At 44.0% G+C, this 13,702-nt stretch overlaps 1 protein-coding gene across 1 annotated transcript in view; it reads left to right on the forward strand.

Moving 5' to 3' along the window:
- Positions 1–13,702, forward strand: part of ARHGAP31 (Rho GTPase activating protein 31) — a 126,843-nt gene that overhangs the window by 81,772 nt on the left and 31,369 nt on the right. Inside the window, exons 4-6 of the mRNA XM_045286159.1 lie at positions 1,915–1,997; positions 3,630–3,737; positions 5,066–5,293. Of these exons, the coding sequence (XP_045142094.1) occupies positions 1,915–1,997; positions 3,630–3,737; positions 5,066–5,293 (419 nt within the window). The remainder of the gene's footprint in view (positions 1–1,914; positions 1,998–3,629; positions 3,738–5,065; positions 5,294–13,702) is intronic.

The following is a 13,702-nucleotide window of genomic DNA, read 5'->3' on the forward strand; positions in this document are numbered from 1 at the left end:
ATTGCGGGCCTTAAGTGGAGAGCAAATGTTTTGAGAATGATGAGGGCAATGAATGTACAAATGTGCTTTACACAATTGACGTATGTACGGATTGTAAGAGTCGTATGAGCCCCTAATAAAACGATTGAAAAAAAAAAAAAAGTACAGCCAGAATTTTCCTTAGAGGTCAGAATGGTGGGATTTCGTCTCACGTACTTTGGACATGTTATCAGAAGAGACCAGTTCCTGGAGAAGGACATCGTGCTTGGTAAAATAGCAGGGCAGCAAAAGAGAGGGAAACGTTCTGACGTTCTAGGAAGGGAGACAGGAAAGAAACAGTCAACTAATAGGGGTTGTATAGTTAAGGGGAGAAGGAGAGTATATTTTGTAATGTGTGTAAGGAGAGGATAGTGATGGGGATTTGGGGAGGGTTGTGCATGGTGGACCAAGTGCCTTGGGGCTCTTTAAATTTGAATAGACACAGCAAGTGTAGCCTAGAATATACCCAGAAACCTCAAGTGTAGTTCATAGCAACCCTGTAGGTTTCTGAGACTGTAAGTCTTTGTAGGAGTCAAAAGCCTTATTTTTCTCTCATGGAGCCACTATTGGTTTTGAACTGCTAACCTTGAGTTAGCAGCCCAAAACATAACCCACGGCACCCCCAGGGCTCTTGTGGCCTGGAATAGAGCTTTGCAAACAGAAGCCACTCCAGTCAGTTAATTCCTTTCATTTCTCCTTGTCTAAAAAGGAGAACTTCAGCATCTCCACCCAGCAAACCACTGACAGTTGAAGGTGAACAATGTGAGGAAGCAACAGCCACTGTTAGGAGCTTATTTGGAGTTATATTGCCAAGAGCAGTTTTTTTTCTTTTAAGAGCAATTAAAAAAACCAGTTTCAAGGATATATTTTATGGTTCTACCATTCATTTTGTACAAATGCCAAGTAGATGTCCCAGGAAGCAATACATGACTGTGTAAATTGAATATGCCTGTGAAATCCAAGATCATAAGGATTGAAGTGAGCTCAGGGGTCCTTTTTAAAGTATATCTTGTTCTGGGTGAGAGTCACATGGGTGATAACACCCGGGGGGAAAATCCATCCAACTATAGTTTACGGTTTGTACACTGCTATAAATTATACCTCAATAAAAGGAAGATAGATGTGATTTCAGTTGGTATTGAACTGACAGAGGTAGCCACACGGATGCCCTCCATCCGAGGGCACACTCCAGTTTACACACAGGTAGGGCACGCTCTCAGAACTTAAGTCCGGGGATGCCTGGGTTATGGAGAAACCAGACAGGTAGCAGATGGGCCTGGACCGACCTGTGATCCCACTGGCTTTACAGCTGTTCCTGCCTCTCCTGGAGGGCCCGGGTCCAGTCAGGGAACAAAATACTCACGCAGGCAATAACCACAAAGCTCTTTTCTCTGCTTCCTGGCACCTCCGTCAGGCAGCAGCTGAGTGCCGGGGGTCCAGGAATCTTCCCAGGCCAGGTGGGGACTGCTGTCTTACCCAGAAAGACAGCTGCTGAGGAAATGGGCCCTTCTTGTCCTATCTCTCCATCGCGACTTCTCTCTGGCTTTCATCTCTTTAGCTCTCTGAGTCTCCGTGACTCTCTCTGCCACACGAGACACGCCCAAGATTCTACACATTCTTGACCAGATTCCTGACAACTGTCAGACGACATTCAGAGACCGAGCAGTTCACATGGCCCTGTATGCACCCGTTGAAAGACAAGCCACATCTTGAACCCTTAGAAATGTTAGTTGGTTGTGTTTTTAATAGACAAGCCTGCCCCTTGGGAGGGTGGGGTTGTCTCTGGGTGTTTCTTTGAGGCTGCAGCAGCAGGGACCTAACGAATGGAGTGCATCCAGGTGGTGTCCCCACTCCGGGAGGAGTTCTCACAGGCCACCCTCACGTTCTTCTCCACAGGAGGCAGTGTCTCATTGTCCTGAAGAAGACCAATTGGCTCGAATCCAACATGTCATCCAGGAGCTCCCTCCATCCCATTATAGGTACGAGTCTCCAGTGTCATTAATTTGCCTGGTCTGGTGGTGATACTAAAGACGCAGGCTGGCGCCAAAACGGAATCCAATTGGGTGGATGGTGGCTTTCCTGGGTCTATGAAAGTTGGTGCTTAACAAGGCACTTGCAGGGCACCCCTATAAGTCCCACAGGAAGTCATGTGATCACACAAACCAGCCTCGTGGTGACATCTAAGGGTTCTTGGCTCTTCTGCATCTTTATAGCATAATCAAGCCCATGGCACCAGAGGTGTCCTCGAAACAGGATTTCACAGGAGCTCTTGAGCACTCAGCTCACTGACCTGCTGCTCGTCCATCCGTGCTGTCCCTTACATCATCTCCAACCCGTCACGTCATCCCCTCGTTGTACCATCTTTCCCAGTGTTCCCTCTGCCTGCCAGTCTCATCAGAGGAAACCGATTTTGATGTCGCATAAAGCAAAAGACCAGAACAAAACAAAACAACTTCCTAACAATGATAGATACGATTCAGCAACTTAAAAGAACTCCTTTGAGAGCTGGGCTTCCAATGGGTTCCACACAGTTCAGTCAGGGCTGACAAAGTGAAAGGGAAACACCCCAAGCTTTCATTTAAGTGAAACAGAATAACCACAGGAACAGGAAAAATTATGGGTCAAAGCCTTGAAATGGACGCCTCTGAAGAGGCCTGGTGAGCCCTTTCGAGAGCCTGATATTAGCAGGATTATTAGCAGGACTGTGGAGAGTGACACACATTCAAAGTGGTGTGGTCCGCCTCCATCTTTGAGCAGGCCGCCATTGTTTCCAATCCTGTAGGTCAAGAGCTAGGGCAGCTCTGTGACGCGCACACGGCTCTTGTTTTCCAAGTGGGGAATGAAGTTCCATAAGGACCTTGACTTGTGATTTTTTTTGTTCTGGTAATTTTTCTGGCTCACTCAGATTTAGCGAATCTGAGGTCCATTTCAGGTTTACTTTGTTGGCCATGATTAAAATGGGAACAGCTGGTTTGAAGCCCTGCTTGAGAAGTACCAAGTTCCTCCTACCTGAACCAAACCAAAGCAAACCCATTGCCAACGAGTTGAGTTTGGACTTGTAGGATCCTTATAGACAGAGTAGAACTGCCCCATAGGATTCCCAAGGTGGCCGATCTTGAGAGAAGTAGCCTGCCACACCTTTCTCCCACAGAGCAGCTGATACGGTCCAACCATCAACCTTTCGGGGAGCAGATGAGTGTTTAACCACCCTTCCACCAGGGCTCCTTTGTAGCTGGAAGAATTAAAAAAATGTCCTTCTTGAGGAAAGTCCGCTTCCAAGACAGTTCTACCCTGGGCGGAAGGAGGAACGAGTGGACTCTTAAGAAACATCAGCTTGTGTGATTCCCTGATTCTGTGTCTGGCTGGTACTCTGGGAACCCTAGCTGACTCGGGAAGAGATTGTTGTCTTTACCTACCCTGAGCTAGCATGCCCAGGGCCAAAAAATGACTTCCCTCAGTCCTGATATCTTCTTGATACTCCTCCAAAGTTCACGAGAGTAGAAATATTTAGAGTTTCTTAAATCCAAACTTAGGGAATTATCTCCAGATGTTGGGCTTTACAAAGGCACTAACATTTCTGTCTTTGTCAAAACTAAAATGGAACATTACAGGACCTTGGAATACCTGATCCGACACTTGGCTCACATTGCCTCCTTCAGCAGTAAGACCAACATGCATGCCAGGAACCTGGCCCTGGTGTGGGCTCCAAACCTCCTCAGGTAACCTACCCCCCCCCCCCCCCCACCTCTTACCACCCAGTAAACGCAAAGCAACCCCCTGGTGACATGGAGAATGGGTACTTCAAAATGGAAGCCCCTTGAAGAGAAACTGATTGCTACATGGCTATCTAGAGCATGTATGAATTAGAGGTGGTTTTAAGAGCCGGAACTTTTTGCCTGCTAAGCTGGAAACTTGTGTTCTAATGGCCCTTTTTGGGCTACCATTAGAATGTGATTACGATGATGGGTCCTTATTTTATCATTTCTTTAAAAGGGTATGAGTTGGATTTGACCCAATGGCAGTGAGTTGGTTTTTTGTTTTTTTTTTTACCTCATGGCTCATCTCCATTTTGGTGGGGTCGCAGGTCACATGAGTCAGCTTCTTCCTGTGACCTGCTGAACAATGCTCTGTCCAATAGAAGGATTGCACGGAGTGAAGAAGAGCTTATGAAAAACAAAGTCCTGTGTTCTGTCCTCACAAATATAGCATTTGATTGTTTCAGTAGAATAACTTACACATCGAATACTTAGGAGCTCTTTCAAATTTGTTCAGCCTTTGTAGAATCCTTTAAAATAAAAAACAATCTGAATCCAAAGTCATGAAGTCGATTCGGACTCCTGGCAACCCAATGATTTATAAAGCAGAGCTGCTCCCCCCGGGTTTTCTTGGCTTTTAATCTTCACAGAAGCTAATCACTAGAACTTAAATGCACAGTCCTGCTGGGTGGATCTTGAATCACCGACCTTTAGGTTAGTAAGCCATGAAACCAAACCCACTGCTGTCTAGTTGATTCTGACTCGGTGTTGTTGTTGCCAGTGTTGTGCCATTGAGTGAGTTCCAACCCTGTTCATAGTAGACCGAAACACAGCCAGGGCCTGCGCCATCCACACAATGGCTCCTATGCTTGAGCCCATTGTTGCAGCCATTGAGCCCATTGTGTCAGTGCATCTCTTCTGACTGATAGTGACCCTACAAAGCGGAGTATAACTGCTCCCTCGGGTTCCTAAAACTGTGAATATTACAGGAGCAGGCAGCTTCATCTTTCTCCTGTGGAACAGTGGGTTTGAACCACTGAGCTTGCAATTAACAGCCCAACTGTAACCGCCCCACCAAGCTCTTTTTAGGCGAGAAGTCAATTGCAAATCATTTGTTTCCCGCAGGGACCGGCAGAGTCCTTTCCATTGGTCTTCAATAGAGTGAACATAGTCTACAGAGGAACACTCTGAATTTGGGACATGAGGTTTATAGGACAGGCCCACTGGTTCCCCTAACTGCTTCAGTTACAGGGCAGAGTTGCTCACTGAATTGTGTTTCTCCCATGGTCTAGGTCTAAAGAAATTGAAGCCACGGGGTGCAATGGAGATGCAGCCTTCCTTGCAGTCCGGGTTCAGCAAGTGGTGATTGAGTTCATCTTGAATCATGTGGATCAAATCTTTAGCAGCAGTGCCCACAGGTCCTTGGAGAATGATGGTAAAAACCTCTTCTGGCACCACCAGCCCATCTTCCTTCTTGCCCTCATCTTTGTGCCCAAGAATAGTGTGGATTTGATTCTAGTGTTGACTGTTCTTATTGGCTGACTACTGTCTGTGGATCATGCATATACTGTGGGTGTGGCAAAAGTGTGGTATGTTTGCACGTGGCTTTTAGTGTGTTTCTGCATGGTTGCACCCCTGTCTGACCCGGTGAATGTGCCCAATGAGTGTGATGTGGTGCATTGGAATCATGTGGTGTTGGTCTTGGTGAGATTTTAAACTCTAGGTTATTATATAAAGGCATTGGCAACATTCCTCTCCCCTAACAACTAGCTTATTTTAACTTTTAATATATTTCAGATGATCCCTTTGCCTTCATCTTGAAGTCTTTAAGTCAGGGATCCTCAAACTTTTTAAACAGGGGACCAGTTCACTGTCCCTCAGACCCGTTGGAGGGCCATACTATAGTTTAAAAAAAAAAACTATGGACAGATTCCTATGCACGCTGCACATATCTTATTTTGAATAAAAAACAAAAAGGCAAAAACACCCGGCGGGCTGGATAAATGTCCTCGGCGGTCCGTAGGCCGTGAGGACGCCTGCTTTAAGTGAACGAGTTCAGAGGCAAGATGTATATTCAGAAGTAGTCGCTGCTCACATACGTATTCAGGTTACATTATTTTCACAAGTATCTCTTGAGTGCTTGCTTTGTTCTGCCCTGCACCAAACACTCAAAACAAACAAAACCAATTCCAGCTCAGAGCAACCCTGCAGGACAGGGTGGAACTGCCCCTGGGTTTCTAAGACTATCCCTCTTTATGGTGATAGGAAGCCTTGTCTTTCTCCAATGCAGCCGTTGGTTTCGAACTGATGACCTGGAGGTTAGCAGCCCAACATGTAACCATTGTGCTACCAGCACCAAACACTAGGCACACAAAACGAATGTATGTTGAATGTTGAAGGGCGTGTGTATGCAAAGTTCTTAGCATTATTGTAACAATAGCCATGTGGGTGAGAAAGGCATACCTGTTTTAAGCTGAGTGCCATGGGGTAATTTTCCAATCTGGTTTCATAAGCAAGCCTTGGTTTATGGAGGTTAAAGTGTTTAGCTGCTAACCAGTAGTGGTTTGGGCGCACCAACTGTTCCACAGGAGAAAGACGTGGCAGTCGGCTTCTGTAAAGATTTACCACCTTGGAAGCCCCATGGGACAGCTTGACTCTAGCCTGCAGAGTTACTGTGAGTTGGAATCAAGGTTGATAGCAGTGGGTTTGATTTTTGGTTTGAGTGGATCTCATGATGGCTTAATGAATCATCTGCATGAATGGGTTTATGCTGTTTGCATCCATGTCAGCTCAATAGATAAAAACCCAAAATCTGGCTCTCAAGAAGCCTGGCACTGTTGTTAACATGTATGTATCACAATGGTTTTCCAGTGTTAGGGTACAGCAAAATTGCCCATTGGGCTTATTGAAGCACAGGTGATTGGAACCCCATTCCTGTTTATGAGTCAGAAGCCCTGCAATGTGACTGAGAATTTACGTCTCACAAATTCCCAAGTGAGGCTGATGCTGCCAGCCTGGGTTGCACATTTGGAAGAACTACTGGTACATGAGAACCCTATCTGTGAACATCCTTATGCGAGCTGATTAACGCATTCTTTTCTAGCTCAGGTGATACTTGGAAAAACCAAGTACAATTATTAGAATAATCAATTGTATTAACTTCATATTTCAAATCCTTATACAATTATTCCCACTTTATCCAGTGCCATTTCTTTTTATCTCTGTATTAACACTCCCATTATAAATGTAATTTTTATTGTAAGTGATATCAGCTCTTTTGGGGGAGTAATCAAGAAATGTTATGCACTCATTCATTCAACCATTTAAGTTAACAAGTAATTTAGTGGTGGTGGGGGTGGGGCTCATCCTCTGCCAGGAACCACTTCAGGCACTCCCCACACATAGTTGCATTGACTGACCACAATAATCATCATACAGTTGTCATCATCTTACCTTATAGAGGAGGAACCTGAGAACCAGCAAAGCTTAGCAACAACCCAAGGTCACAGGGTTAGTAACTGCTGAGACGGAATGTTGAACCCAAACCCTTCAGTCTGGGCTCTTTTTGGAAATCTAGGCGACGGCCGTGAGGAAGGAAAAGAAAGAAAGAATGAGCATGCATAAATAAACCATTGTGGAGAAGGAATGGCTTCGTAGGAATGTTCTTCTAAACAGCAAATTCCATCCATGATTGTTCATTTTAAGATCGTTCCTAATTTCATCCTGGAAATGCCTATTCTCTTTATGCTCTTTTGTCATAAACATCTTTGGTCCTGGGTTTTTTGTCCAGTTTACTATTGACCCTTTCACTCTTGGTTGTGTCCTATCCTTAGGACTTAATCATCAAGTGCTTCTATAACAGAAATGCATCATGATTTTAGATAAAAGTCCAAAACACATCAAATGGGGAACAGATAGTCTCTTCAACAAATTGTGTTAGTCCCAGTAGACTAGAGAAACAAATCCATAGAAACTCATATGTGTATAAGAGAGAGTTTTATATAAAGGGTAATTGTACATTTAGAAAGCATCCCAACGCAGTCCAGATCAAATCCATAAGTCCGGTATCAGCTCATATGTCTGATACTGATCTATAAAGTCCTCTTCAGACTCAGGAAACACATGCAATGATGCTGAATGCAGGACAGTCACAGGCCAGTGGATAGAAAGTCTTTGGATCCAGTGGTGTTGTAAGCATATCAGCTCTGGCAGGGGTCTTAACGTAGCTTCTCCCATTCCCAGGGCACAAGGTCTATCAGCCTAGTGCCACATGTCTGTCAGTAGAGCATCTCCCATGTGTCTTGTCAGTAGAGCGTCTCCAAGGGAATGAGAAGTGTCTGGCTTCCAAGGAGGAAAAACTGGAATTCCCAGAATCCTTAGGGGAAGACCATGCCCACACAGAGGCCTCATTGGCTATATCTTGATTGACAGCCTAGACTCCACCCCTACACTCTTAATCCTCAAATAGACACCAGCTTATGTAACTACCACCCAAATAAATGGTGCTGCAAGATTGGGTCTTGGTTTGCAGAGGAATGAAACAGGTACTTCAGACCATCTCCAGAAACAAATTCAAGACGGATGAAATGTAAACCCTAGAATGATCAAGATCATGGATGAAAAAATAGGGACAGGCTTAGAGACCTTAACATAAGACAAAAGCACATTATCAAACATAAAAACACACAACAGAAGACAAAATTCAGAACTGGACCTCCTAAACATAGAACATCTGTGTGTATCAAAAGACTTCATCAAAAAATTAAAGAGAGAACCCACAGGCTCGGAGGGTGGGTGTGTGGAAACTTGTGGCAATGATATAACAGATAAAGGACTAATCTCGAAAATCTATTGAAAACTGCAAGGCCTCCACAAGAAAAACAATCCAATCCATGGGCAGAAGACATGAATAGGCAGTTCACCAAAGAGGATACTCAGGTAGCTAACAAACATATGAAGAAATGCTCACGATTAGTAGCCATTCAAGAAATGCATATCAAAACAGTAATGAGATACCACCTCAGAGAGGTACTGAAAGCCAAGTTAAAAAGAGAGAGAGAGAGAGAGTCACAAGTACAGGAGGGAGCAGGGAAGGGAAGGGGAGCTGGTGTCAAGGAGTTCAGGAAGGAAGAGAATGCTTTGAAACTGGTCGTGGTAGCAATTGTACAATACTGCTTGATGTGATTGAACTATGGAAATGATAGGATATCTGTATTCGCTCCCAATAAAATGGTTGGAAAAAACCAACTCTGGAGATGTGGAGAGATTAGAACCCTCGTACACTGCTGGTGGGACTGTAAAACTGTACAATCTCTGTGGAAAACCATATGGAGCTTCTTCAAACAAATTGGAATAGAAATATCTTATAACTGAGCCATCATAAACTATCTATAAACTTGGTTTATAGATAACAGAAATGAGCGAAACACGAGCAGACAGATACATGTGCACCCACGTGTATTGAACCACTATCCGCCATAGTAAGAAGCTGGAAACAACCTCGATGCTCACGAGTGAGGGATGGTAATATAATGTAACTGTGCAATGGAGTACTGTGCATTCCTAAAGAGTCATGATGGAGATGCCAAACACCTGGTGATGTAGCTGCAGGAGGAAGATATGCTGAGGGGAGTTAGTCAATCCCATTAAGGCAACTACTGTGTGAGGCCACTATAATAAGAAAAACATTCGAGAAAAAGGCTTCCACGCTAAAAGAAGCAGACCGTGGTGGTTACAGAGAAGCTGAGGTGGCTGGGGAGGAGAAGAGGGCAAGAAAATAAATAAAAATGGTAAAATTAAAAACACATACATAGTCCAGCCCCCGATAAACTTATTTAAATGAAACAAAATGTATACACAGTAACACACATAGATAGTCAGAGTTGGCAGTGTAGATAGATGCATAGAGAGACCGATAAGAACATAAGTTGATTTAAAAACAAGAAAGAAATGCCACAAATGGTGGCTTCTACAAATTGAAATTTCGGTTCTCACAGTTCAGGACGCTGTGGTTTTTGTTAGGTGCCTCTGAGTCTGTTCGGTGACCCTGTGTGCGACGGAATGAAACACTGCCTGCTCCTGGGACATCCATGCTCAAGATACACGAGACCTCTTACAAGACAGATCTGCTTGTTCTTTTGGCTGTCTGTGGTACTTTAAATATTTTTTACCAGCACCACAGTCCAAATGAATCGACTCTTCTTCAGTTTTCCTTATTCAATGGCCAACTTTCACATGCGTGCGAGGCAATCGAAAATACCATGGCTTGGGTAAAGCACACCTTAGTCCTCAAAGTAGCATCCTTGCTTTTCAACATTTCAAGGAGAGCTTGTATAGCAGGTTTACCCAATGCAATGTATCCTTTGTTCTTTTGACTGCTGTTTCCATGAGCATTGATTGTGGATCCAAGCAAGATGAAATCCTTGGCGTCAATAATTTCTCCATTTATCATGATGTTACTTATTGATCCAATTGTGAGGATTGCGTTTTCTTTACATTGAGTTGTAATCCATTCCGAAAACTGTAATCCTTGACCTTCACAGAGGGCAGTTTGAAGTCTGCCTCACTTTCAGCAAGCAAGGTTGTATCATCGGCATATTGCAGGTTTTTAATAAGCCTTCCTCTGATCCTGATGCCAAATTCTTCTTCATATAATCCAGCTTCTCTGGTGATTTGCTCAGCATACAGATTGAATAAATATAGTAAAAGGACACAACTATGTTGCACACCTTTCCTGGTTTTAAATCATGCAACATTCCCTTGTTCTGTTTAAACAACGGCCTCTTGAAAACATAAATAAATAAAATAAACAACTAACTGCCTCTTGATCCATGTACAGGATCGGCATGAGCACAATGAAGTGTTCTGGAATTCTCATTCTTCTCAAGTTTACCTGTAGTTTGATATGGTCCACACAGTCAAATACCTTTGCAGAGATGATGAAACACAAGTAAACATCCTTCCGGTATTCTCTGCATTCAGCCAAGATTCATCTCACATGAGCAGTGGTACCGTTTGTTCCAAGTCCTCTTCTGAATTCAGCCGGAACCACTGGCAGCTCCTTGTCGATATACTGCTGGAACCATTGTTGGACGATCTTAAACAAAATTTACTTGCATATTATATCGATAATATTGTTCTGTAATTTGAGCATTCTATGAGGCCCCTTTTCTTTGGAATGGATACAAATACAGTTGGCTGAGTAGCTGTCTCCCAAATTTCCTGGCATGGATAAATGGGTGCTTTCTTTGCTTCATCAGCTTGTTGACACATTTCAATTGGTAGTTCATTGCTTCTTGGAGGCTTGTTTTTGGCTAATGCTTTCAGTGCAGTTTGAGCGTCTTCATTCAGCACCAATGTCTTGTTCTTGATCATATGCTAACTCCTGAAATGTTGGCGTGCTCTTTTTGGTACAGTGACTCTGTGTATTCTTTCCATCTTCTTTTGATGCTTCCTGCATCATTCAATATTTGGCCCATAGAATCTTTCAATATTGCAACTCGAGCCTTGATTTTTTTCTTGATTTCCTTCCGTTTAAGATAAGCTGAGCATGCTCTTTTTTTAGGTTTTCTACTTCGAGGGCTGTGCACATTCATAATAATATTTTACTTTGTCTTCTCGAGCTGCCCTTTGATATGTTCTATTCAACTCTGACTTCATCATTTCTCCTATGTGTCTTAGCTACTCTAAGAGCACGTGCCAGAGGAATAAGCCACTGAAAACCCTAAGGAGAGCGTCAAGGCACTGTCAGCTTAGGAGGCCAGAAATCTGAACGCAGGGTGCTGGCTCTGTTGGAGGAAGACTGTCTTGCTCGGTTGCACTGAAGAATGGCCTTTTATTTTGAACTTCTGCTCCCGGGAGATCTTCATGTAGCTTGGCAACCCTCTTCTTCCAGGTGGACTGGCTCACCTGCTTGTTTAATCTCAGAAGACGTGGGCTTAAAACACTGGCTGTGGTTATTCTCTCACTAACATAACAAAGAAACCCTTTCCCACTTGGGGATATAACCACAGATATCAAACAAAAACTAACTGCCAGGGAGTTATTCCAACTCATAGTGACCCGGTAGGACAGGGTAGAACTGCCCTTGTGGGTTTCCGAGACTGTAACTCTTCATGGGAGTAGAAAGTTTCCCCTTTTCCCTTGGAGCAACTGCTGGTTTTGAACTGCTGACCTTGTGGTTCGCAGCCCAACTTGTAACTACTACTCCACCAGTGCACCCTCTATGTTGTATAATATGTAAGCTACGAATTCGGTAGTCCCTAAAGTAGCTAGATTCAGTCTATCCTTCGGAGGGTGAGCCACAGGACTTGCTTGTAGTGTGGTTGATGGGGAGTGGGTGCAGCAAAGTAAAGAGGGGTAAAAGATGTCCGAGTTGAGCCACTGGGTGGTCAGTGGTGCCGTTTGCTGATGCTCTCAGCTCATAATCTTCTCCATGGAAGGTCGGAAGAGGAACCAGTTTGGAGGTAAGGGACCCCCATCAGGAACTCCATTAAAAATGACAAGTCAGGGACGAGGAGGAGGCCTAGCTGCTAACCATAGGTCTCCTGTCTCTGCAGTTGATTTTCTTCCCATTTTTCCAATTGCTCCCAGAGCGATTTAGGGTGTGTGTGTGTGTGTGTGTGTGTGTGTGTGTGCGTGCGTGTAAATAAATAATTAAATAGCAGAGTTATAAACAATCTAACATTTATGAGCAAATGCTGAGAGCAAATTAAATGCAAGTGTTTTTAACCCCTTTTGAGCTGCCGGAAACTTAACGGAAAAGCATTCAGGATTCTGAACGACTGTGAGCTTTGACCTCCCTGGAAAGACCAGCCTTTTAAGGTTCAACTGTTGGCCTCTTGGTTGTTCAGAGGAAAGAAGGGGATGAAAACTGAAGGCACGGGGAAGCAATTAGTCCAGTGGACTAAGAGATCATGGGACCATCAGGCTCTAAGGCCCCACTACCACTACCTACTACTCTCAAAAGGACCACAGTAGAAGGCCCTGGATTGAGTGGGAAAAAGATATAGAACAAAACTCAAAATTGTGGAACAGACCTGGCTTCCTTGTGTAGACCTTGACACTATAGTCCACGGTCACTCTTTGGGTATGGAACTGAACTCCCCCCATGGCTCAATGTTCAACCAAATAATGGACAGGTCTATAAGAGAAATACTAACACTATTGGTGTGTGTACATCTTAGAATAACCAATCATTTGGGAATAGTAACCCTGTTGATGTGTGCACACCTTTGAACAATTGGCCATTTGGGATCAAGAGCCATCGGCCAAGGACAAAGTTCCGAAGGGTGAAGGAAGAAGGTGGAGGGGAAACCGGAAACGGAGGACATGAAATAAGTAATATTGAGGGGGTTGCAATGGATGGCATGAAACAGAGTGTGGGTGAATTACTGACTGTGGGACCAATGATCAGCTCTGTGGACCTGCAAGCCGTAAAGAAGAAAAGGAAGAGCCCAGCCCCATAGACCGTCCCCTTTGTCTGCGAGGGTTTGGTCAGTGCATCACTTCCCTCCACTCTGCAAAGAGAGGTAGTGCCATCATGTTGTTTTCTTAAAGTAAGAGTGATGGATAGAAAAAAAAATGATTCATTGGTCCTCATGTGTCCACATTTATCTTGGAACGTCTTACATTTTCATAAGTCACAGACAACTGCCAAAGTCACCAACGATTAAAGACAGAAAAAGACTTTTTTTTTAAACCCTCTCATTCAAGGTTTATTAACCTCAGTACTGTTGACATTGGACTGGGGTGTAGGGGGAGTGGAGTGGGAGTGCTCTGTGCGTTATAAGATGTTTAGCAACATCCTTAGCCTTTCCCTCTTCAGTGCCACCCCCTCACCCAGTTTTGACAACTTAAACTGTGTCCAGATATTGCCAAATGGCTCCTGATGAGAAGGATGTAAAATCTTTCCCAGTTGAAAGCCATTG

Source organism: Echinops telfairi, unplaced genomic scaffold (genome assembly GCF_000313985.2).
Source record: "Echinops telfairi isolate 266 unplaced genomic scaffold, ASM31398v2 ScPeMD7_6;HRSCAF=24_0, whole genome shotgun sequence".
NCBI lineage: Eukaryota > Metazoa > Chordata > Mammalia > Afrosoricida > Tenrecidae > Echinops > Echinops telfairi.